Source organism: Haliaeetus leucocephalus, unplaced genomic scaffold, assembly GCF_000737465.1.
Source record: "Haliaeetus leucocephalus isolate CR32 unplaced genomic scaffold, Haliaeetus_leucocephalus-4.0 Scaffold1, whole genome shotgun sequence".
NCBI classification, from domain to species: Eukaryota; Metazoa; Chordata; class Aves; order Accipitriformes; family Accipitridae; genus Haliaeetus; species Haliaeetus leucocephalus.
In genome coordinates, this window is record NW_010972437.1 from 5,400,737 (window position 1) to 5,426,724 (window position 25,988).

Below are 25,988 nucleotides of genomic sequence, written 5' to 3' on the forward strand. Positions count from 1 at the left end.
ATCTCACACAAAGGCAGAGGCCAGAGGTAGTCCCCTGGCACATGACCCAGCATGTGATTTATGTGACACCAGAGTAGTTGTGCTCTGGCTCAGCCACTATCTTTTCCATCCATGATGTGGCTGTGCTCAGCGTTCTGTTCATTGGAAAACACATGGTCACAGCACAGCAGAAGGTGTTTCATATTGAGTTTTCTTTGGTGGAAACTAGTTTTATAAAAAGTGAAATTCTTTTTAGAAGTGCTGTATCTTAGTCCATTCAGCTGCTGCTCCATTTTTCTAAGGAGCTAAAAATAAACAGTCATCTTAAAACTATCAAGTCACACTTGTAACCTTAAAAAAGTCAAGTTACTTTTGTCGTGGATCTCTGAAAGAGATGGGGAGATGTCTCTGCCCATGCCATACTGTGAGGTGAGTGGCACCAGGCACAGGCAGCTGACCTGCATCTGTAAGCATTTGTATCCCCCCAAGTTTGTAAGCAAGACAAGACCGCAAATAGGAAAGCCACTGCTTTGGCATTATGAGCTGCTAAAGGGCAAGAAAGCAGATGACATCAGTGACTGTATTTTGAGCGTGGTGTTTTAGGGATGGGGGACCTGAATTCTCTGGGAGGAAGAGGAGGCTGCACTAGCGTCTTTATCCCAGGTAAGGAGTGAGGCGGTATGCTATTCGGTACATAACCTATGTCATTGCTTTGATGAACTACCTAGAACAACTAAGAGAAGGATATAGCAACAGGTTTCTGGAAGGTACTGCTGAGTTCTTGTGTCAGACCCCTGTGTGTTAATATGTGTTTGTGTCTTACTGCTCAGTTCCTATTATTTGATAGGGTAGCTTACAGCATTTTAAAAATTAGGATGATTTTTCTTTTATTCTAGAGGATGGTATTATCTTGCAGAGCTGTTTTGTTATTCAGCTATAACTTTCCTATGCCATCCTCTTCAACTGCAATAAAACTAAAAGGAGAATAAGATTTGTGAAGGCTGCCATTCAGAAAAAGTGGCAGAGAAGAAATTATGCTTTCTGATAAATGCTGAAGAAAAGAATGCCCTGATTAAAATAGACAGGAGGAGGCATGAGACTGAATGGACTTGGGTAAGAGAGTGAAAGAAGAGAGATCAAAGGAGGCCTAAGCAGAGAAATCAATGGACTACAGACAAAGGCATGAGGGAAAGCCAGGAGAAGGAGGAGATTCAAAGAGGGAAGAGATCTCAGGAAATTAAGAGTTAATGAAGAAACCAGGACAAAGAGGGAGCCCAAAACCCTTCCTCCAAAAAGGAGAGATGACAAGTGCTGAGGAAATGCAGAGAGGAGAGAATGGACAAAAATTAACACAGAAATGGGTGCATGGTCTTTTCTTGGGGCGAGGAGGAGAGAGGAAAAAAACTCCCTGTATCAAAGTGAAACACCCAGAATGGCAGAAGGGGAAACAGGGAAATACTCCAAATGCTCCCTTTTCTTATCTTATGTTCCTTCACACTGTCTCCAATTAAAGCTTTCTGTGGTGGAGAGGAGGACCGCAGCCCAAGAAGGGTTTGCTTTTTTACTAGAGAAGCATCTCCAGTTTGGTAGGACTTGTTAAAAGTGCTGTAAAAGCCACTGAAGGAATGTACAAAACGCACCTTAGAGTTCAGCTCCTTCTTGCTCTGTGAAGTCTCTGTTGGGGTGGGTTTGGTGCTCAGTTGGTCCCCCAGATCTCCCCCCTAAGAGGTTTGCAGAAATGGAAAGGAAGAAAAGTTCTTTTCCCAGAAGGAGTTATTCCTTGCTCAAAACTGGTCCCAATGGCTTTGCTTTCTGCACGTAGTATCACAGTGTGCAGACATTCACTATCAATGTGATGGCTTTATAGAGCACAGCTGAAAAGTAAACAAAGAAAATATGTGATTTAAATTTCCCTTTGGTTGATCACATGGGCAACTTGCAAGAAAAGGAGGCATTTAAACAATACGGTGAGACAGCATTCCTAAATTTAATACTGTTTCCTAGTTAGAAATGAAGGGCTAGGGGAGAAAATCCAGTTATCTGTCCTGCTCTGAAAACATTTTTTTTTCTGCTTGGTCTTCACCTTAGTATGTGAATGACTATTAATCACAAGAAAGTGAACACAGCATCTTGAAGACCTGTCAGACCCATATAAACAGACTGAAACAAACTGTTAATATTGCTGTCTAGGGAGAACTAAAAACAGACTGATTAATTGTATTGGCACCTTGCTGCCTTTGGGACACTGATAGAGCCTGCCTTATTAGGGAAAAGCAGATCACTCTGAGGTTTCTTTTATTAATACTATTTGCATTATCATCTTCTTTAAATCTATACCTTGCTCTTGAACCCGGATTGCAAAATGAAGATGGCAGTGAAGTTGGAAACTCTTGGTGTCCTCTGGGAAGACAAAACTTACACTGCTTACAAGTAACTTTTTCTGAAGAATTCCAGATGTCTATAAACCAGGTTAGCTCAGGATCCAGTTGGCTTAAATGTGGAAATGTTATTTATAATGCTTGGTGTGCATAGATAGGTACTTTAGGAACTTTGAAACTTGGCATCTAGCAGAGAACTCAGGGCTGAACCATACTGTGAACTTTGAAGAAGCAAGTGACTAAGTAGAAAGAAAGGAAAAAAAAAAAGGAAGAAAGGAAAGGAAGCAAAAGAAATCGTAAAAGTAGCTAGAAGGGTCACAATAAAAGTGGTCTTCATCAGTTATAATGATTTGTTCTCACCTATTGGTGCACTGGATTCTAAGCTTTTTTTATATTTGCAAGGGAAAAAAATAAAGGAACTCAGACTTGGCTGGCAGGAGAAATAAGGCCCTCCACCGGTGCATATCAGCAGCATTCCTCTGAGGTTAGCCAGCTGAGACTCTGAACCTGTTGCTGAGCTCCCTGTTTTACAAGGGATGTTGTTATGCCTCGTTTGCTGTGGCTGTCACCTCAGTATTGCAACAGACGTAATTTGTCTCAAATGTCTTTACTCAACAAGTTCTCGCTTGTTTTGGTTGCCTTGCTTTGTGTGGATGCTGTTCAGGCAGAAACATAAAAGACCAAAACCTAGAGCCAAACATAGAATTAGTACAAGTGGAGCTGTACAGATCCCACCACCACCTGCAGATTGTGGGATGATGAATGAATGGCACAGGCAAACAAGATGGAGTCAATAAAATTGATAGTTAGGAAAGAGTGAAAACTCAAGAGTCCATTAAATAATGAGGTTATTCTGTGAAGCTGTGCTGAATGATGCAAGTTTTATTCTGGTTTTGCTTTCTTCCTTTTATCTCTAGGCATAAGATACGCTAACAGTGTGTCCGTATGCCACAGCCTCTTTTCCTCTGTTCTTGTCATGGTTGAAGGCTCTTCAGGTCAAGCAACTGTCAGAATGATTTTTTGGGAAGTCTTCAGGCACCTCTATGTCTACTGTAGGGTAGGCTAACCCAGGTCAACCTGGGAGCTCTCTCTGGGCTGTCTGCTCTCTCAGCTATACACCTAAACTTGCAGTTCAGGTGTTGCTAGCCCAGATATTTTAGACAGATGGCAGTGGCACAAGGTAAATGTTCTGCAGCATGTTCCCCTGTACATTAGTGCTCGTTGCAGTGCCCTCACTCTGTAAATAAATCTTCTGAATGGTGATGAGAAACTTTATGGAAAAATTTCCCTCTTTTTACTCATCTCTGTCTGATGCCATTTGTCCATCAGCTCCAGAACAACAATACACCAGTTTTACCCTAGCAAAGCTCCAGTGCTGGATGCATTACTTAGCGTCTTACAGGAAGACCAAATTAGAGCTTGCTGTTGCAGCAGGAGGTTAAAGGTATGCCTCCAGTGCCGCAGACATGTGGTCCTGGCTGAGCCTGCCGGTCTGTCAGCACGATGTGAAACAAGCCCAAATTCAGTTATGCTGAACAATAGAGTCCTGTCACTTCCTACAGTGAGGCCTTAGACATATCGCTTCTGACACAGGAGTAGATTACTTTAAAAATATTTGTGTGGCAATTGGGGAACCTGTCTAAACACATCACAGGAATCCTGAGTGATCTTATGCAATCGCTATACCACCAAATACCTCACGTATGTTAAGCTGGGGCTGTGTCATCTTTCAGACCAAGGACAACAGAAGGTCATTAAGTCATGTCCAGACTGTCAAAGGAGACTGTTTTCTCCATTTTCTTTGCAATGAGCAGGCCATTTGGAGAGTGGAAAATCCCAAAGCAGGAGAACAAAGACACAACTTGTGAAAGCAGTAGACTGCAAAAAGAAAGTTTGAGCAGGAAAGGAACACAAGGATGTGGTTTCATAGCACTCAGGGCTCTGATTTAACGGTAAGACCAGCAGAAGAAAATTTGTTGCATGGGTGATTGGAAAGAGGGCAAGAGATAAAGTCATTCAAAGAGGATATCCGGATATCCTGAGAGGATCCAGTGTTGAGACCAAACAACACCCCAAAGTGAGGAAAGGTGAGAAAATAAATGCAGAGAAGTATGCATGAGCCATTTGTTGTTTTATATAGATCCTGCATGCATGTAGTCATTGCAGTAGCTGAAATAAAGTATGCCTGTTGATGGAGCTCTTGCAAACAGACCACCTCTTTGCTTCAACTGATGTCTTTTTGAAGAAGTAACTGTGCATGCAGGGTCCTTGCAGGTTAACATCTTAAAAAGCATTTGGCTAAAACTGTAGGGGATGAAGTTAAGGTAGACTTCGAGCTTTCATTTCAACTAGGGGTAACAAACGGCTGGAGCAACAAGATGTGTGCCAGAGCAGCCAGGGTGGAGGCAGTACTGCTGTCTGTTCAAGCCAAGGGAAGGTTAAAGGCACAAGCCAATGCTCTACTATGTTAAGTGTCCACCTGAGGAGCATGCCAGGGTATATATGATAAGTTTTCCAGAGGACAGGTGGGTCTTTAAGTTCATGTTAGCATTTTCAGGTCTAGGGGCACACCTGCAACTCCTTGTCAAATTGATCAGCAGTATTAGACATCTTTCAAAATGGTAGTTTCCATTCACCTTTTGAGACTAGGTTGCTTTAAAAAAAAAGTAATGATTTAAAAAGAATCATAGAATCATTCAGGTTGGAAAAGACCTTCAAGATCATCGAGTCCAACCATCATCCATGCCCACTAAAAGAAGTTCCTTTTAGTTGTAGACACCACATCAAATGTGACTTGTGTCATTTTTATCCCTGTGTTTTTATATCAGAACTTCCAGCAGCAAACTGCAGGGGTTCAGAAGTGCCTGACAAAAGCAAGAGAGCATTTTCTTATTCTTCATTTCAAGTTAATTGGGGATCTAAGCTATTTTCATTTCAAAATGAGACTGTGTGCTTCTAATTCTCTGCATCCTGCTTTTAGTAAGAGCGGCACTTGATTACTGAGTTTGATCTGTAGTAATTCTTGTCTTTCACAATGTTACCATAACCTTGCTCAAGTAACCACAGAGGAGAGAGAGTTTTTAGCTGGAAGTTTATATACTGGTTCCGGTTCACTGATGGATGATAAGAGTAACTGTTTTAACATAGGGATGCTTGTGGGCAGTGTGGGCTGAGATATTTAGGAATGGCTATTCCCAGAACATAACCAGAAGAGTGCTCATACCTCCCAAATGTGAAATGGTTCGCAAATGCTTTTTTAGCCAAACCCATAGAATTAGAAAAAAATCATTAATCTGGTATAATACCACAATAATTAAATAAATGAGTGTTTTGTTTTGCTTTAAATTCATTGATTTATTATTACCTCCTGACTTTCAAATCACTGGGTTTTCCAGGGCCCCACTTCTCTAACTTTTTTGGCTGGAAAGTTGGGGTTCTCCTCTCCCAACATACTTCCAGGAGCTGGGATTTTCAAGAAAGTACAAAATCAAAAGCCCGAATAAAACTATAAGAATTAGCAATACTGGAAAAAATCCTGCCTTTCCCCCTCACCTCTGGTGCTGTTCTCTACCTTAAATTAACAGATTCCATGTCAAATGAATTGCAAGAGAAAACCGAGGAAGAGATGTTATTTACCCTGCCACATATATTTGGGATAACTGGCAATTCACTGATACCCCTCTGTACTTCTAAAATCAAATTGTAACTCTGAAATATGTGAGCTCCCGTCAGTGAGATGAGAGCAGACGCGGTTAGTTCCTGTCCATGTGCTACGCACACAGCCGCAGCTCTTGGCGGTGCACGCTGCAGGGCCTTCAGAGGTCCTCTTGCCCCTCGTCTAGGGGGCAAAAGAAATCCGGGAACGGTGGAATCGGCATGTGCTAGCCTGTCAGCTGCTTTAGCTTGCAGCATGGTGCCGTAGCTTAAAAGTACATTGGTGGTGGTGTCAGTTGCGGTGCCAGGGTATGAAGTGTGCTGGCTGAGGAAACGGACTTGGTACCTGCGGTGTTGTGCCAGCTGTGGGTGTAGCAGCTTCCTGCAGAGGGGTGGAGAGGACGTCTGCATGGGGCTGCGTGCTAGACTGGTGCATCTGCGTCTCCCGTGAGTCAGAGCTCAGTCATACAATTCTCAACCTGGTCAAACAAGACGCTCCTGGCTGGCACATGAAAGCGTGGTGCCAGCTTCCCCTCCCCCTCCCACCCTAGGTTTCAACAGGCTTTTTGGTACAGAAGAGACTTGGTTGTGCCCACCTGCCAGCTAACTTGATTTCTTTTGATTGTGCTGTAAAAAGAAGAGTTCGCTCTGCTTATCACGTTTGTACTTGGGTTATAGTGTCAGGCTTGGGCAGATTAATCGGTTGTAGCTTTAGCAGAGCTGTCAGGGTATTTAACCCACTGGAGAAAAATTACCTAAGCTGATGATAAACAGGCTTTAAATGCAGAGCAATTACTTAGTGCTAACAAAGCACCATGACTACACGCTTTGTCCAAACGCAAAAAGCAAAGTCTTATCGGTGGTTCTGTTTGCAGGACAACACTAAAAGATAACCTCTGTTTGTGCAAATACTTACCTGATAAGATCATCCGAAAGGGAATGGATGAAATTTTTGATTCTATCTTGCCTGAAGGTTATGCTTCAGATTACAAAGTATCAAATAAAAAAGAGTAATAATCACAAACTGAGAATGCTCAGTTCTCTTTTTAGTTGGACCAAAAGTCTCTGATGAGGGGGTTTCTTTCCTGCTTCCATTGATTGCTTTTATTTCTAGCACATAACAATAAAGCAATTTAGAGACCTTTAACCAATAGGACTTTGGATTTCATTGTTCACAGGAACTGGCAAAGCTAGGGCGCTGGTTAGCATTGAACTTGGTTTGTTCACTGCAGGCTCAACCCTGACTGGTAGCCAGGGTTTACAGCACAGCAGTCCTGTGACTCACAACTGTTCTGTTTTGCATCGATGGTGAAACTAGTCCGGGAGTTTCCAAACTGTGAAAGCTTAGGAGGTGCTTTTAGTGGGACGTGTGCTCCATACCATTTGCCTCTCAAGGGTCACAGGTCACATTCTGAAGCAGCAGAGGTTTGAGTTTTTATTGTGATGAGTCTTAACATCTTGCATTTGACCTCTGTCTAGCTCACTCCAGTTTTCTTCTGTGTTAAGATTTGACTGAATGCTCTTAATTGACCAACTTAAAAAAAAAATCCAGTTCGTTATAGCACATGGATCAAAAGATTTACAAAACTGACATCTTTTATTTTGCTTTCGAATAACTTACCAGAGATTTCCCATTTGGTGTTTGTAAAGGACCTTTATATCAAGGGAAAAATAAAATGCAAGCACATGTTTTGGTTTTTTTGGATCAAGGCCTGATATTAACCCAAGCATGCTCAAAGCTCCATCTCATGCAGAAAGTAAATACATATTTTCTAGTGAAATGTTTCTAAGTGTATTTATCTTAGCCTGCTCTGTGGTCTTTGTCAGATTTTTTTAGACATGAATGTGATTTTAGGTCGGTTTGGATGACATGTAGCACTTTGTCTGGATGCTAATGCAATGGCAGGGTGTTTGTGTGAGTCCCATCTTGCCTGCTGTACTCCACTGACTTTGGCTTCCTTTGGCCAATTTCAGTTGCAGCTGACAGAAGGACAGAGATGGCAAAGACATTATGTTCCAGAGGAAGTGTTTGGCTCGAGAAGCAAGAGGCTCTGAATTAGTCCTGTGTGCCCCCTACTGAAAAAGACTTCATATAAACCGTCACCTCATTAGGCTCAGAGAACCTGTGCAGACAAGCAAGCTGTTGGAAACCAGCTGTCATTCATTTTCTTGCTCATTGGACTACTTGGTCTGTGTGGATTTTCTGCCCCAACTGATTTGCTTGCATTTTATGATGAGGTTTTTTGAAAATGTGTTTGAATTTTATATTCTGGTGCTTCTTATGCTCTTGTTCCCCACCCACTAGAGGCTGACAAAACTGGCAATAAACAGACACATTTTTGGGAGGTGGCTTCACAAGTTATGTTCAGGCAGCTGTTGAGCATCGTTTTTTCTTTCCAAATGGGACTAGAGAAGTTTTCTGGAGGAGATCTTAGTTGCAGATGTGCAGCACAGCAAGATGTGTTTTTGAAACAGCCACTCAGCTCACCACAGGTGTTGTGAGGGTGCATCATTTATATTTTAAATGATCAGGGACTGAGCTGCCTACTTTTAGGCAATTTCAGTGGTTTCACACCCATGAAGCTGTGTGCTCTCCACCTTTGGTGATATGTGGGCAGGTGTATTGGGAACCATGCAGGAACTGGTCCAGTTGCTTCCTAAGAAATTTTGTAAATGCTGTTGTACATGTGAGTTCTAGCTGCTCAGCTGTTTTTCTGTGGCCCACCACAACCAAATTGTGATTTTTCGAGGCAGTAGGAGGACTGCAAATCTGAAGCTGGACCAGCCTTACTTACTGAGGGTTTTCTAATGCCTCAGTTTCCATAGAGTGCCTCTTCCTTGAGTGCCAGGTATATGTGTGTGTGTATGTCTTGCATAAGACTGGGAGGACAGTACCCTCTTTTTTTCCTGGAGATAGATTTGGAAGGGAAGAGGGGTGATAGATGCTGGCTCTGCAGAGCTGCTGCTGCAAATTAACATATCTCAGGGAGGGGACAGGTACAAGGAGAGGATGACTGTCACCAGGGTCTGTGCTGGCTGAGATGCCCCCTGATAAAGGAAGTCCCTCAATCATGAGTTTGCTTTTTATCTGCACACTTTTTATAAGGAGTTAGAACTTGCAGGAAATAAAATGCAGTCCTTGAAGGCAGGGGAACGTGATGTTAGTCATCGATATTAGTCATTGACAGTTTCTGCCTTATGGGCTATTCAGGCTATTTCCTGAAAAAGGAAATCTTTCATTAGCTAATTATTTTCCTTAGCAGTGCTGTAAGGGCATCAGCAAATAATATAGTTCCTGGCAAAGCTACCATGCTGTTTAGCGCCTGCCTGTGTGATCATGGGAGAATGATGGGGAAATTTTAATGAAAGAAATACTATCAGAGCTGAAAAATACTAATGGCTTCAAAATGCTGTTCAGATTTGACTCCTTAGCAATCAGTTTTAATAAGTCCATGTGCAAATGAGGAATCCCAATGTCGGACGTTGTCTAATATCTGGATTTTGACTGTTTTCTAGTGGTCTTTGACATTGTGCCAAATGTATTATGAAGGTGTGATGCAGCAGAGCCACTGGAACACATTCACCTCCAGTAGGAGCGATGGTATAGCCTACAGAACTGAAAGGGGAAAATGCAGTATCCCAGTGAGACTGCAGCTGAGAATTAGGTGGGTAGAGCAGACATGCTTGGTGAGTCAGAAGGAGCAAGGGCACAGTCTTGCTTCAGAAGAGTGCTGTAAGACTGGCAGTTCCCAGTTGCCAGTGCCTTGCTTGCAGGACTTCCCCTCCCGCCCCAATAAAGCTTAGATTTTTTTCAAAAGTACAAAAGGAGTATGAGACTTTGTACCACTCACCTTAACAGCAGTGAAAAGTCCTAGTCCCTCCAAGACAGCTTTGAAAGCATCGGTTTAAGATAGTCATTTCAGACAACTAATGGAGTAGGATGTACCAAGGTGCTTCCATTATTTCTTAGATTCAGTGTTCTGTCAAAGATTGCAGTTGGTACTGATATCCCTGCTGATCTGTGTTTTAGCTACTTATGTTGTAGCAGCTTCTGAAATCTCTTGAGTTCCTGTGTACTTTCTCGTTAGTCTGGTATAATAATCATGTGAGTTCATATCAGCCTTTCAGTATCTTTGGTTTTTTGAACATGTCCAGTGGTCTTTTGGTTCACTGCCATTCAGTTCTACCCTTGGAAACCGATCTTTGCCAGAGCTTTGGTCATGCACATAATAACATCAAGAATTTTGTTTGTGTATTGACTTAAAACTACACCATTGTAATGTAGGAGCTGAGTTCACAATTTCTTCTCTAAGCAACATTTAGAGTAAAATAGTTGCACCTCTTGAGATGCGTGGTTGCTTTTTTTGCAAGAGTGATGTGATTCTTGACTCCCAATGATACCTTAGCATGGTGTTGTATTTGTTCTGCGTAGATGGAAAATAAAGCCGGTCAGCTTGTTGTGTGCACGCGAAGACAGAGATTTTAATTAGATGCACTTTTTCTCTTCCTGACATTTCTATGGCAGATACATAGGTTTTCATAAACTTTTCCTGCTAACATCCACTTACCGTTACAAGGTTCATTTTTCTGTGTAATGTTACTTTAACCCAGTTTTTCATTTTACTGCAAGTCACTCTAATTAGGACATCTCTTCTCTGTTCAAGTTTCTGTAATTTAGCTTTACTGAACAGATCTATCAGTGGATAATCAATGGTCTTGCCTGAAACCTTGGTTTATGTAAGGAGAATGTGCCTTTCTCAAGTAATTATAAAGTCTATACCAATACATATATTTCTGTATGCAAAAGGGAATTAATATCAATCAACTTTATGGTGGAAGAACAGTATCTGCGTGACATTTTTCCCAGTATAGTTATTTCAGTTACAAAACCATAAATCACATCTGAAACTAACTGTTACAGTTTTCTAGCAGACCAGGAATCTTGTGCTAAAAACTGTAAGAAATACTTTTAATATGTAGTTTGAGTTATTTGTTTTTATTACCGGGTTAATTGTTTAAAAAACACCTGTGCTCAGGATGAGCTTTCAATGGCTGTAAATGTCACGGCACATCCTTACCTGACAGTTGGAGAATGACACTGGCACAGCACTTATTGTGGAATTGTGCCCATGAGGAATGCTATAAAAGTAGTTGGTGCTTACAGGGTGACATAATTCCGGTTTCTGACAAGCGCTCTCTCTAGCATGATTGTTCTGCAGTCTTTTGGTGGGGAGAGGAAATCTTTTGAGAGTTTCCCAGTCACCAAGGCATGACACATCCATTTTTCTCTATTCCAGGATCTTTCCCAGGGAGTATCTTCTCCAGCAAATCCATCTTTATTCTCTTGCAGACCTTCAGCAGGTAAGTTTCTTCGACTAATTCTACCTGTTACACACCAAGCCTGTTCTCATTTTCAGTGCTAGTTGTACATTCTCCCTTCTAGCTGATCATAGCATAAATAGCTTTACTTCCAAGCCATCTCTGTGGTATATAGTCTAATATAAAAATGAGTTAACAGGGGAATTGGTTAGGGATGAGAGAGAGAAAGCCTAGAGCGTCAGTGTTGAAATGGGGCTAGAAGGAGGCTGCTGAAGAAAACTGTAGTCTGCAAAGAGAACTTTGCTGTGAGAAATTTTTCATCTCATCAATGAAGGCTCATCTAAGGCTCAGCCTACGGGGTGACAAGTAGTATTTATTTCTTTGCTTGAAAGAATAGTTATTCAGGAATTTATGAGTTTGTACAGTCCCTAGTGCAACATGCTTATTTACAAAGTCTGCTAGGCATCACCACAAGAAGGGAAAAAATAAAAAAAACCCCAAAAAACCCACAAAAACCTTAGCAAACCTGCTACACAAAGTTAAGCCATACAGTGTTACTATGACAGACATGACTGCAGAAGAGCTAATGTGCCAGCAAAATGTCTTTGCATTGGTATCGATTGAACTAAGTAAACACCTTACAGTACATCTGCCTGAGCAGCAGAATTTTATTGTGTACCAGATTAAACAAGAAGAATTTGGCAAAAAGCTGAAAAGAGAGGATAAGGAATCTAAGGTGAATGTGCTGCAGTGCTCAGATGCACAATGGAGGAAGCAATGAGGTAAGACGAGCTAGCTGACCTGGGCACATCTGTGTTCACACTCTAATGCCGTTGCCAGTGATATGTAATACAGATTATTTTAAGCTTCTTCCACTGGTGTTTCCCTTGTCTAGTGGTGACTTTTCTGCAGGGTAACAGGTAGCATAGTCAGTTCTGGATGTTCAGTTGACACATTTAAGTTGAAGGAGTTCAGATGCCCTTCAGAGCTGGAGACTACAGAACTACAGAAAATATGTGTTTTGTTGGCCGGTGAAGTCCCAGGGTGGAAATGATTCCATATATAAAATAAAAGGGCCAGTCATCTGAGGTCTAAAACTGTTTCCATATCTTTTCAGCATGTTTTGCTATCTCCTCTTTAATAATCAAGCCATGAAAAAGCAAGCTACTTAACTCCAGAGCTGCAGTCTCCCTGGTGGGCCTGTCTATTAGCCCCCAGTGCTTTGTAAGCTGCTTAATCAGTTCCTAACATTGGTAGTAGATGTTTTAGAAGCAATCAGCAGCTTATCAAGCACCCTGTGGGAGGGAGGGAGGGTAGAAGTCACAATTCATCCATTGATTTAGCAGTTCCCTTTAGCATGTCTCTTTGTGTTTGTATTTGCAAGACACCTTCTCTTCCCCTGAGGGCCCCAGCCCCAAACTTATCATATTTAGAGGCAATATAATTTGATTACCATTTCTGCTGGGGTGGGTCAAATTGCATTTACCTTTTAATCTAGCTATACCCTTGTTTTCAGCCTGGAGAGGATTTTCCACATTTCAGAGGCTTCAAGTTTGAAGTCGGATTGCTTGTTTTTGTCAAAGTGGAACTGGAGTGGAAAGGGGAGGAGGGCCCTATTGAGAAAATGAATCCAACAGCCAGAGAAACACTAATACCCTTACAGCCCCTGCTTCCTCCCTGGTTTGCCCCTTACCGCTGCTTTCTCCCGATTGCTCATAATTTTCTACTGACCTGCAGTTTGGGTGGGTTTTAATCCTAAAAGTTTCTCCTCCTTTTGATTCCTCTGCTGCCTATTTGCTCATATCCATGGGCTGCTTTTGCACTGTATCCTGCTGTCATGTAGATTGCGTGTGTTTGGGGAATTAACTAAAAGGTTTATTAAAGATTAATGGAAAGATAAGGCATGGTGAGTGAATTAGAAAAGCAGAGAGGGGTAATCTGCAGATATAAGCAACCTTTACCCTGGTTAGTCCCAGCTCAATTCCGATTTGTTTCCTAGCCAAGTTCTCTTTAAAGATCCTAGAAAACATGGGTGGTTTCCTACCAAGCAGCTGAGTTTCAAATATGTGGTATGAGGGTCTGTTCTTAGGTGCAAAAAAGTTGAAATGCCTGTTTGCCAGTAGGTGAAGCAGCATATAATACTATTCTAAAATGCAATCCAATTTAAAATCTCTTTCCAAGCTTACCAGAGCTCCATGCTTAGACCTTATGGATGTGGCAGAGTACATAACTTGAGCTATCTGATGGTCTGGGGATTATTGTCACTTGGATCGTTTTGGACAGGGCTCTGCTGGGGAAGGCCTTAGCTGTGAGGTTAAAAGTAAGGTGGAAAAAATTGAAAAAAAAAGTCCTTAATTTTGGAAACTCGCCAAATCCTGGTGAGGTAGTGGTTTTGCTAGTACTTTACTCATTAACAAATGTTTATAGTACATATGTGAGTAGGCCTGACCTTTAACCAGAGAGGCAGCAAGTGATGGTCTTTATTTGTATGTGCATGTTTATTTAAAATAAACACAAACACACACATGCACCCCAGCAAGGTTTCACTGCAGACCAGAGCCCCAGGGACTACATTAAAGTTTACAGCAAGTCTATCTATGGGCATTCCCGTGGGGTTTTCTTAGAAGCCTCTTGTCATTGTTGGAGGTGTTAGCAGACGAGATAACTAATTAGGTGCATTCAGATTTAACAAGCAGAAACACAAAGCATGACAGCTTGCTTATTCTGCCCCATTGGCTACACTTTCTTTCCTTTCCAACCCTCCTCGGTGTCATCTGCCCAGAGAGTAGTCTGCCCTGCGTCACCCATAACACCACTGCATCTGTTAGCCAGTTTATCTAGGGCTATTAAAGCTTTAAAGAGGGAGACCTCCAGTTGTTAGGAAGCAAGTATTCACTCCTGAAATTGATGGTTTTAGCAGACATAGTACAGTGGAAAAATTGATTACTCTTATTTATGTGCAGTGTAGTCCCTGATGGTGCAGTCACAGTCCAGGGTAGCTTCACCCTAAACCTAGTGGTGGTGTGAACACTGTTCTCTGCTGACATTACTAATGGACATATCACTGGTTTTGTGGACATGTGGACATAGTTCATGCAAGCTGGAGTTAAAAACTATCCATTCATTTTGTGTGCTTTTGGTGAGACTAACAGTTTTTACACCGTTATACGTTGATTTGGACAGAAGCTGACTCAGACAAGACTCTTGTATTTCTTGGGAAAAGTGATTCTTGCTACTTACATTAGATTGCATATTAACAGGAGCTTTTAAAGCAGAAGACTTGAAGTGGCTATTGTGACAGTTCAAAATTCAGGTGCTTAATCCACACAGAGAGTTAACTAATGACTTGCCTCTTTTTGATGTTAAATAGCAAGATATACAAGTATACAAATATTATTGCAGTGATGGTCTTTGCTGTGCAAACACTCTTAGTCACAGCAATTATTTCATCCTGGTTATACTATGGCCAAAAGATATGGTAAAATAAAAAGGATCCACTGTAACAGCAAAATGACTGGATGTCAAGGAAGGAAATTGTGAGCAAGGTAGGAGATCTAAAAAGATGATGATTGAAGACTTGTTTACACGGGAGCACTCAGGAAAAAAATTTTGAAGTGACAAAATACGGGAATTTAAAATGATGAGTTGAATTACATTGAATCACTGTGTAAATACTGTTATTCAAATATAAGTGTCTTTCATTTGGTTTATCTCCATTTAGTTTGGAAGCAAAGTGAGCTAAATTGTATTAAGGCCATTTTCATTCTGAATGTGTATGTCCATACAGGGATTTAATGTAGTATAATTTATCCATTTTAACATTGTAGATAAACTAATCCCTTAAAATTTAATTAAAACATCCATTTACTTCAGATCAACTTTCCTGACTACCTGTAGATGAACCTACAAACAATGTGAAGAACAGCAGAGAGAAAGGATGAACAGGAGAGCCCTATTCTCACAATAATATAGCACAGGTCATACAGTGAATATGAGACATGCATAAAAATCCTTAATGGAAATGCTTCTTTGCAGAACACACAGCAAGCATGAGGAACTTAATGCCACGGTAACATTACTGAGGCCAGAAGTTTATCATCTTTGAGAGGATTAAGTATCCATAATGAGAATGTCCACAGTTACAGTACGTAAGATAAAGAGATTATAAGGTTTCAGAATAGACATATTATTTACTGAGGGGATTAGGAAGATGTCTTGCCTATTGACAGACAGATCAATGATTTCATCTTCCTCTGATGTATATGGTACTGATTATAGCGTCTGATAGGGTTTTGGACTAGGTGAAGAGTTGGTCTAACAGAAGCATTCCCAATATCAAAATCTTAATGTTTCTGTTCAAGATTTTGCACATATAAGGTTCCCTAACAAAAATGTGGGGAATAAAAATGAACTTCAATGAAACATAAGTTCCACCTAATGTGAGCCTAGTATATTGCTAGATCAGGATTAGGAAGCCTTAGAAGAACAAAGAAATTGTTAGGTCTAGTTCACTTTTCCAGGCTTTTAACCCATGTTGCACTTTTGTCACACCTCCTTTTCCAATGGCAAATTTGGGTGCTCCCTGTATTTTCCTAGACTGAGATGGAGGAGATTGGAGATGCTCCTTTTAGGATTTTTGCATGTGCAAAACTTTAGGTTGATTTAGACAAGTTGTTTCATGAGTCCCAACAATAGCAAAGACTGAAAGGAGATGTGGACTTTACTTTGCTCTTTACTTGCTGGTTTTTTCAGAAGTAAAACGTCTTTTCTGGTCACTCAGTCCTCATACAATTACTGAGAAATGCTCAGCTTAGATTTATACCATACAGCCTGATGACTTCCAAGCCCATCAGTGGTGGTGTCCTTGCCCAGCAGTTCCTTTCTATTGATGCATAAGAAGGATGGGATGTGGCATCTAACCCACATGCCTGTGCTGGTGAAAACCAGTAGTGTGCACGTGGCTATATTGATTGACAAAACTGGGTTTTGGCCAACATACTTTGGGCTTTCTCTAGTTTAGGCGTGCTACTGGGATAGGTGCATGACAAACACTGCCCAGCCCACCCCAGCTCTTAACAGATAGAGCCATACTTGTTGTCCTGGTTTCAGCTGGGTAGAGTTAATTTTCTTTCTAGTACCTGGTACAGTGTTACATTTGGGGTTCAGTATGAGAAGAATGTTGATAACACACGGATGTTTTCAGTTGTTGCCAAGTAATGTTTAGACTAAGTCAAGGATTTTTCAGCTTCTCATGCCCAGCCAGCAAGAAGGCTGGAGGGGCACAAGAAGTTGGGAGGGGACACAGCCAGGGCAGCTGACCCAAACTGGCCAAAGGAATATGCCATACCATGTGACGTCACACCCAATATATAAACTGGGGGGGAGTTGGCCTGGGGGGTGGGGCTCAGGAACTAACTGGGCATCGGTCGGCAAGTGGTGAGCAATTGCACTGTGCATCACTTGTTTTGTATATGCCAATCCTTTTATTATTATTGTCATTTTATTATTGTTGTTATCATTATTAGTTTCTTCCTTTCTGTTCTACTAAACCGTTCTTAGCTGAACCCATGAGTTTTACCTTTTTTTTTTTCCTGATTCACTGGGTGGGGGGTCAGTGAATGAGAGGCTGTGTGGTGCTTAGTTACCAGCTGGGGTTAAACCACGACACCTGTAAAAGCATTAGTGCAAACTCAGTTATATCAATGAGAAAGTCTTTTGCTGTTATTTATATCATTCAGTGATTCAATATAAGCTGTATCAGCTTAAACTTTTATTAACCAAAGATGTTTACCCATGTAGCTGTACCAGGAGATCCTTTTAAGTTTAGGCAAGCCCTTTTTTTGCTTGAGGGGCAGGAGGTGGCAAGTGAGAAGGAGGATTAGGTTTTTGGCAGGCCTGGCTATGCTGAGATGGCTGAAGATTTGTCTGTTGCAGTTCTCTGTTAGGAGTTCATGGTGCTCAATAAAGGCAGCAAAATGCCAAGCACATCTGTGCCGTAGCTGCCACAACTCAGAGTTCAGCACCATAGTGAAAACATTGATTTACATTGCCAGCCTCCCAAGCAAGGGTTGACACAGCGTGTGTGACAGAGATGCAAGTCCTGCAGTGTGTTACTACCAGTAGTATTCAGCTGACCACAGGTTTGAAGATGTTGCTCAGAGCAGAGCTGGTTTAAAACGGTGGTGGGTTTTAACTGGCGTGTCAGGTACAGCCCCTGCTCTTAAATATTTGGTAGGAGGTAGACAGAAGTAGATAGTTGTGTGGACTCTCTTCCCCGCGTTGCTGCAGGCTTTCTGTGACACACAGGACAAGTTATTTCTAATGGGGTTAAGGTAAAATGGGTCCCACTTTACTATGTGTATGTTTAAAATAGACAACCTAAGCACAATTAAGCTCAAAAGAGCGAAACCAGTACTTTGGAGGGGTAGTCCGTCTGACCTATTTTAAATATGTTGTGCAATTTAAATACATTAAGATTTTGAGGCACTTAGATAATTCTGTACTTGAACTACGTAAACATGCATCTCGGACCGTAACGACATAATGCTAATAGCCATCCTCATGTCCTTCCTTTATGACCTGTGCCTGTATGACTATGGTAACTGTATTAGCAGAAGAATATGAAAATAGTCCTAGGATGGGAAAAACCCACAATATACATTTTCATAAATATTAAAAGGTCTGATAGCAAAATGGCAATTAAACAGTTTGTATACTTTCCTGTGGCTGGCTGTGGCTCCTTATCACTCATTTCTGTCACTCCCTGGAGTTTGCTGGCACTGAGCTGCCTTTCAGCAGAGCAGGAAACTTCAGGTTAGCTGATATTCCAGGTGTGTGTATAATTCCCCAAAGTGCTGACAGCTCTGCTTAACAATTAGTAGTAATGGCATTGATCTTACTGTTGTTTCCTTTTTACCACAGTTCTGCTGGGGAAGGGAGTTGCTGTCATTCAGAATGGCTCGTGGTCAGGTAGAGAGCATGGCAAAGCCAGCCAGGCTCATGGGGGAAGAGCTGGCCAGGAGCATTTTGGCAAGTGGCAGCCAAGAAGACAAGTTCATCTGAGTTGGGTGTGTTAAAGTCTTGGAGGCAAAGTGTGGAGATATAACAAGATTGTTAATAGATATTATAGCAGAACTGGTTTTTGCACTGCTTGAAACCAGAGTTTTCAACAGGGCTTATTAAATACATGTGATGCTTTTCCATGTGAATATGTAATCTAGGCCACTTGGCGTAAGTGTGGCTTTTTAGAATGAAACTCTGTTTAAAACAACCCAGCAGTGGTGCCAGCGGCTCGCAAGAGCTTCTGAGTTGAGATCTCCAGAGATAATTTAATTTTTTCAGCCCCTAGAAGATGCAGTAGCAATATAAGCTACCCCTTTCCTAGTGCTTTGTACTAACCAGGTTTCTTCTGTACTTTTTTTGCTGTGCAGAATGAAAGGCCCAGTACTGCAGATCAGGGTTAGCAGTGTGAAAGATGGGGCTCTAACCTCATTGCTGTACTTCACATAAAATGTCTCTTCAGGAGAGGCAGCTGGATATATCTCAAGGAATAACATCCCAAGAAACCAAACTTCCTGAGGAAGCAAAATACTGTCTCAGGGCTACCTGCTTGGATGAGAGAAGAAAATTTTTTTTTAGAATTTTTTTTAAAATATACTTTGTACTCACAGAGTTTATTTCAGAGTAACCTTAGCCATTTTCTTGGTATGTTGCTTTCTTGTTCTAAAATCCTTCAGAGGACTCTTCCTCAAAATTCCCTGATCCAGTCCTGTGCAAGGCAGGAAAGTTTCTAATTTTGTGATATCACTCATGAAATAATGTCTTGCTCAGTGGGCATGTAGAGTCAGTTAATATCTTGGTATGGAATTGCCTGCTTAATCTTAAGGAAAAAGAAAAAGCACATATATACTCTCTGCCTGAATGCATATTTGCTTGTGTGTGTAGTTAGAGTCACATATGTTTTTAAGCAAAGGAAAGTGCTTTCTGTTCTCTACCAGACAAATTCCTGGTACTCTTTCAACCTTGTTTGATTAAAACAGCCTTTAACCTTTGCTTGAATACCTGTTTCTTAAAACAACCTATAATTCATCCCTGCAACAAGATTAGGAGAACTTGGGGTGTGACAAAATTGACATGTAGCTGCCTGGAAACCTTGGGGGAAGGAGAAAGGAAGAAAGACAATGGAAACAGCGAGTGTGAAGGCAGAAGTTGTGGGGCTAGAGTCTTGTTGCAGAACTGGCTGGGTAGCTGGCACAAGTGATTTCCAGGGATGTTGTTTATACTGAGACAATTCCATCTCTTTCTCATTTGTGTCAGCTTGCACCTAAAGACCTGCTGAAATTTCAGGCTTTTCTTCCTTTCCATGAGAGGAGTGGGGGAGGGCTTGAAGGGACCTTGTCATCCACTCTGCCTCCTGCTGTAAATTCACTTGGGCTGTCACTGGTTTGTTCCTCTCCCCCAACCAATGTAAAACTCTGTCTTCACCATGCCCCTTGCCTGTATGTGCTTGTCACAGATTAGCAGCATTTGCTCTTGACCTTGTTTTGTTTTTCCTTCTCTTCCCAGCGCCTGTTATAGTTAGTGGCTAATTTATCACTTTAATACCAAATTAAAGTGCAGCATGTTGAGTGGTCTGGTTTGGAAGGACCACGAACAGCAAATGGCTCTGCTGTCAATGTGGACTGCCTGCCGCAAAGAAGTCAAAGGGAGCTTGTGATTTCTGTTTATTCAAATTCTCACTCATTTCTGCTTCAGTTTGATTTATTTGGTGGTTGGCTTTGTGGGTTTTTTTGTTCTTTGCAGTGTTTATTGCCAGGTTTCCTTTCGGGATGTTCTCTGCCCTGTGTGGATGATGAGTTAGCACGGCACAATGAGCGGCTGTGCGATGTTGCTTTGTCTGTGTCAAGGCCAGCGATGGCAAAATGTTGTCATGTGTGTCAGAGCCAGCACTGTGCACTGCTGTCAGCAGTGGATGAACGGAGTCCCTGGCCTCACCCCATCCTGTCCACCCTGCTGCCACCTGTACCACAGGCTGAACAGGCCTTTGGGACAGCCAGGGACCTGCAAAGGCTGTAAAGGGAAGAAGAGAGAGAGGATGGGATGGTATCACCCTTACTGTCGGGAGCTGGGATTGTGGCCTATAGCATGGCTGTAGCAACAAAAGATGGGGCTCTCCGGAAGTTACTGCTGTGTTCTTTTTTAATTTGTTTTACAGCAATGCATAGTGACTGATTCTAGTGTGCATGCACACAAATATTAAGAAATCATACTTCTCTTAAGTCACTTGCAATTTAAATAAGTCAGGCAATCTGAAAGAGGTGACTGGGAGTCAAAATGGAGCAAGGAAAGCTGACCAGACCAGTATATTGCATAAAAGATGGGGCAGAGCTGAGATCTGATATCTGCCTCCCTGGGGCTTTTACCTCATGATTATCCTTCCTCCTTCCATTTCCCTTTCCTCTGAACTAAAGATTAATTGCGCATTGAAATCGTAAGAAGAATTTGCGGTGTTAAGAATCTGGTGAACGGAAGGGAAAAAGTCCTCAAGGAAATTAGCAGTCCACAAGCATTGTGTGTTCCCTAGATATAAATGACTAGGAACTTCCCAGGCAGGGAATATGTTTTCCCTTTCTTTTCTCTGCAGCTTGCATTATCCTTAGCTAAGCATATTGTAGCATGCTTGTCTCCAAGTCCATGTTTTCGTCGCAGAAATCCCGACCCTTCTGAAATCTGTCGTGGGGCAGAGATTCCATTTACCCTTTGCGCTTTAATGCCCAATCTCCACGCTTAACAAATGTGGAAAATACCTGCTTGATCTCCAGTTAGCAAATAGGTAAAGGCAGGCATTGTAGCTTTCCTGCACCCCTGTCTGCTTTTGCTCTTCCCAGCTTGTGACAGAGATCACCAGTGACAGGGAAAAGAATGCATCAGAAAATGATTTCTGAAACAGATTGTGCAATGTAAGGATAGGAGGTAGAGTGTGAAACAAAGATAGTTGACGGCAGCAAAAGGGATCTAAGGCAGGCATTAAGACCAACTTCCCAGCAATTTTGAGCGCTGGAGAGTTGTGGGATCTCAGGGGTGAGAAGTTTTTAAGCAAGTCAGACAGTCATCTGTCAGTTGTGCCGCAGGGTGAGGAATAAACTGGAGGTTTCTAGAGGTGTTTTTTCTAGCCCTATTTTCTTATATCATTGGTAGTTCTTTCAAAGGCATATTCCTCACCTGTCCTGGAGGTGAAGAAAGATTACTAAGTGTTTAGTTGTCCTCCACAAAGCTTCCACCAGTGGAATTTGGAGGGTAGTGACCACAGTGGTGAATCCAAGCCCATCTGTTCAGGAGATTTTATTTTCCCTTTCATTCAGTCTAGGAAGTACATTCTCTGTGGTACTCTGAAGTCTAGGTGATGCTGGAGCTTACCTCTGAGCTTGTTAGCAAAAGGCTTGATTCAGACTAGCTGTTTCTGGAGAGGTAGAAGGAAAACAACCAGGAAGAGGCAGAAACCTTGTCTTTAGAGGATGGTTGAAAGCTGTGCACAATTGTTGACTGCTCCTTCAGATGGCTTCCTTCTGCCAGACATGCTTGTGACACTAATCCCAATAATTGCAGTACTTTCTATCCCATCAATATATATAATTGAGAATGGTGAATGAGCTTCATGTCTACCACCCCTTGTATTTTCTCAGTGCCTCTTGGCCTTTTCATGTCTCTTCTGCATTGCGTCAGTGCCTCCTGGCAAATTCTGTCTGTCTCTCAGATAGAGCCAAGTGTGCGTCTGGCCTCAAGAAATAGTCATAAATTTTGTTCTGTCAGGAGGAGAGGCCAGGACAATCCAGCTGAGATTTGAACCTGTAGTTCAAGGTGTTTTAGGGATTTCATATCACTTAACCCATCCCCTCCAGGTGTCACTTGTGTCTGACATGTAAATCAGACTGGAGGAATAAGTGGAACAGATTGCTTGGTGCTCCAGGAGGTTATGAGGCAAACCTGTGTCTTTAAAGAGAGTGCCTTCTTATAAATGTTATCTGCAGGGAAATACACCAGCCCCTACATAAGTAGTTAATGTTACTGCTTCAGTGTTGGCTTATAAAACAACTTTATCACCTCTATGACGATAATGATTAACAAGCTGATCTACAAGGGTGGGGTCACAAAGCCATTTGGCAAATTTAGCTTGTCTCACAGTGGCAGTGATACAGAACCTGAGTTTTACAGTATGTTCACCACTTCACCTGGAATACTAAACACTGGTGGTGGGGCTCTTAAGCAGAGCAGTAGCAACAGATGCTCCTCTATGAGGATAATAACCAGGGTTTCCTCCTGTGCTTCTGGTACATGAAGAAATTACAGGTCCAGGTCTGAGGATTCAGGAGAGTTGGGGACAATTCTTAGTGTTTATTTCCTGATCACTCAGCCACAGGGAAGTGGTGGTGTTCCTGGACATGCTGTTAGATGGTGCCTGTGGTTGTTGGCTGTCCCTTGTGTCAGAGCTGGCAGAATATACAGATGTGGGTAGATTCCTCTTCCTTCTTCTAGAAGGACCCACACCTCCTTCTCTTTAAGTGACCCTCACTCAAATTCACAACATAGACTCCTGCAGGAATGGAGGTCTTACTCCTTATCTTTTACTTGTAGCTAGCGTTGCTGACAAGAGCCCTGCCCTCAAAACAAACACTCACTGGCCTGAGAAATTTCTGAAAACTGTACTGTTTTTTCTCTCCTGTCCAGAAAGTTCATCATGTCTGATAGATTTCAGTGTTGATTTATGTGGCCATGATGCAAAGGTTGGGTATTTCTGTGGAACTGGTCTAATAGGTGGGCTGAAGGCTACGGAGGCGTTACTTGAAGCAATAGTGGATTACAGCTGACTCATTTTTCCTTCTGTTTCCACACATCCCCCCCTCTAGTTCCCCCTAAAGCCCTTGTAATATTACCTCTTTGGGAATGACACAGTCTGAGTTTGGAGGGGACTTCCATGCTTACCTTGTCTAATCAATATTTGATTGCTTTTCAGTGACACCCAGTCAGAGGCTTCTATTATGTCTTTTCTAATTTGAACAACTGTCAGGGACTGGAACAAACTGTGCCTAATTTTGTATTAGGGTTTTTTTGTGCATTTTTTTTGTCTTGTTCAGTTTCCCAAACAGAAAGTTATTGAAAGCTGTGAATTTAGGTTACCATCTCTCTGCATTAGAACTCTCAACAGAGACGACAAGTTCTGCCACTGTTACCTTGGCCACTTTTCTAGTTTGGTTTTTAATATGAAAACATATATATTGCAACACTGTGCTCACTACATTGCTCTCCTGTGGGACTAGTTTGTGCAACCCTCCTTCATGCTGGTAAGTATGTTCTCATACAAGGAGTTTTTGTTGACTGAAAAGGGAAGACAAAGTGACTTGAATTCTCTCTGCTGTGTGTAATGGGCTGGGGTTTTGGACCCCATGTACTGTGCTGCATGAGAGGAGGAGGTTTAGGGGCAAGGCTAGGGCTGGGGAGTGGGAGCCTTCGGAGTTGGACTTCTACCAGCATTGTGCTCGGCCAGGAGAGCTTGGATGAGTGGTGGAGTCAGGATAGAGCTGTAGCTCAGCATGTGTTGGAGGTGAGAGGACTGCCTCTCCTTCAGTGTAGGCAGCCTCATGGGCTCAGAAATGTGTTGTGAAGGTAGGGCACAGAGATACCAGTGAGAGTCCCCTGGGCAACACGTGCTGCTCCTGGAAGTTGTCTGTGGACAACGGTCCTGTTGTGCACATAGTGGGGCTGCTGAGGAGGATTTCTCTGCTTGTGGAGGATGCTGTAGTCTATGGCCTTTCCAGTTCTTACTCTCTGGAAACAGCTGGCTGCCTGCGTGTTTCTGAAAACATCCCCTTGATAGAGCAAGGGAACTATGAGTAACTTCCAGTCTTTGGATAGAAGGATCAGGAAACCTCTGGGGGCCAGCAGCCCTCCTGACAAGTAGTTAAGCTTTGACTGATCACACATTGCCCTCATGATCATATTAATGTGATGTATCCAAAGGGATTTCAGCTTGTACCGTAGACACTGCTGCCTTTCATCTTCTCTGTCTTCCTGCTGAATCGGGAAAAACATAACCCAGTGCATGTTCGTCGTGCCTTCCCGCTGCCCAAGGCTCTCGCAGCTGTTGCCAACATTGGCTTGTCTGCTAAGGTTTGGTAGTCCCCATATTTCCCCCCCCGCCTCACTCATGCAAAGCATAATTGTTTCTTTGAATTTATACTGCTACCCAACTGAACAGTAGCACAAAGATATACAGAGAAGATTTGATTTACCTTTATTCATAACTTTGACTTGTATGAAAAGCCCATGTTCTATAAATCATCTAAAATAATTGTCCCAACACCCCTTTGGCCTGTGTTCAGATACTGTGTACCCCTCTAGTTTCTCCCACTGCTGCAGACAAGTCTCTGCCTTTCCCTCTTGCTTGCCGATACCACCTCAGCTTTCCCGAGCCAGGTGCAGGAGACTGGGCAGTAAGGCAGGTTGCTGCTCCTGCTGGCTCTTCTGGCTTCTCCTCTCCCCTCCCCAGCAGCCCTGACACCTGCAGCCATGCTCTGGCCAGAGGGATGCTCTCTGCAGCGTGGGCAGGGAGCCTGTGTGGGAGGCTTCTCCAAAACACAGTTTGTCCCATTTAGGGTGGGAGATATGTGGCAGTTAGTGTAAAAAGCAGTGTGTGTTTTGTTGGTTTAAATTGTAAGTGCTTTGAGGGCAGGGCCTGTCTTTTATGTGTTTACACGTGGGTGTGTATTTTTATACAATTCCTAATGCAAGACATGCAGTCAGGAGCTGCAAGTATGCAAAGCCACAGCTTTCTGTCCTGTGGTAGCTTAGAGAAGTGTTCTTGCAGACCCACAGAGGTGGACAGTCATTCTGATCTAAACACTGGGGCTATTCAGAGACACAGCTTGCTTTGGGCCTCTGAACACAAGTATTTTCCTTGTGCAGCAGTGGTAAGCTAACTGTAAGAGCATGGCCCCATGTCCAGAATCCTTTTGGGATGGGTTCCTTGACCAGTTTAGGAAGAGAAGGCTGCATTGCACCCTCCATCAACTGATGACCAGGATACCATCATCAGTCACCTTTCACCCTTAATTTTGGACAACAAAACAATTGCTTGCACTACAAAGAATTTGGACTAGAAGACAGACCTTGCTTTTCATGTCTTCTGTAGGTAGAAGAGAATCTGAACTCAGCAAAATTGTAATTTGTTTTAAGCTTAAGGCTTTTTTTTCTTTTAAGAGGCAGGAATATATTTTTAAGCCTTTGCAGGTGCATGTTGAGGCTGTGTTATGTTACAGGGATAAGTCAATGGTGAAATTTTTGGTTTCTGTTCCTTTGGCATACTCTTAACTTAGTTTTGTGCTAAATTTCCACATTTCTTATGAAGTGTGATGGGCTGTTCTGCAGCTTGTAGTGTGTGATTTCACAGTTTCTCTATTTTGTAAACTTATTTTGTAAGCTTATTTTGTAAACTGAAATGTCCTTAGGAAAGGTTTGTGTCAAAGCTTAGGAGTGACTCCAGCAGTGAGAACAGACGTGTGCTGGATTAGACTGCACGGGGGCTGTGGAGTTTCTGTCACTGAAAGGCCTTAGTAGCAGATACAGCTGTAAAGAATGACATAGATGTTACTGGCTCTGCCAAGA

The 25,988-nt window shown here is 42.3% G+C and overlaps 1 protein-coding gene across 11 annotated transcripts in view; it reads left to right on the plus strand.

The window, feature by feature from the left end:
- PLEKHM3 (pleckstrin homology domain containing, family M, member 3) overlaps window positions 1-25,988 on the plus strand; it is a 118,921-nt gene that overhangs the window by 45,738 nt on the left and 47,195 nt on the right. For 10 of the 11 annotated variants that reach the window (XR_774207.1, XM_010564984.1, XM_010564991.1 and 7 more), the window contains one exon: window positions 11,309-11,372. Coding sequence is in view for 9 of the 11 variants with exons in the window: in XM_010564984.1 (XP_010563286.1) it covers window positions 11,309-11,372 (64 nt within the window). In the remaining 2 variants the exon portion in view is untranslated. Of the gene's footprint in view, window positions 1-9,527; window positions 9,677-11,308; window positions 11,374-25,988 lie in introns of those variants that run through there. The other variant, XR_774209.1, reaches the window with a different exon arrangement.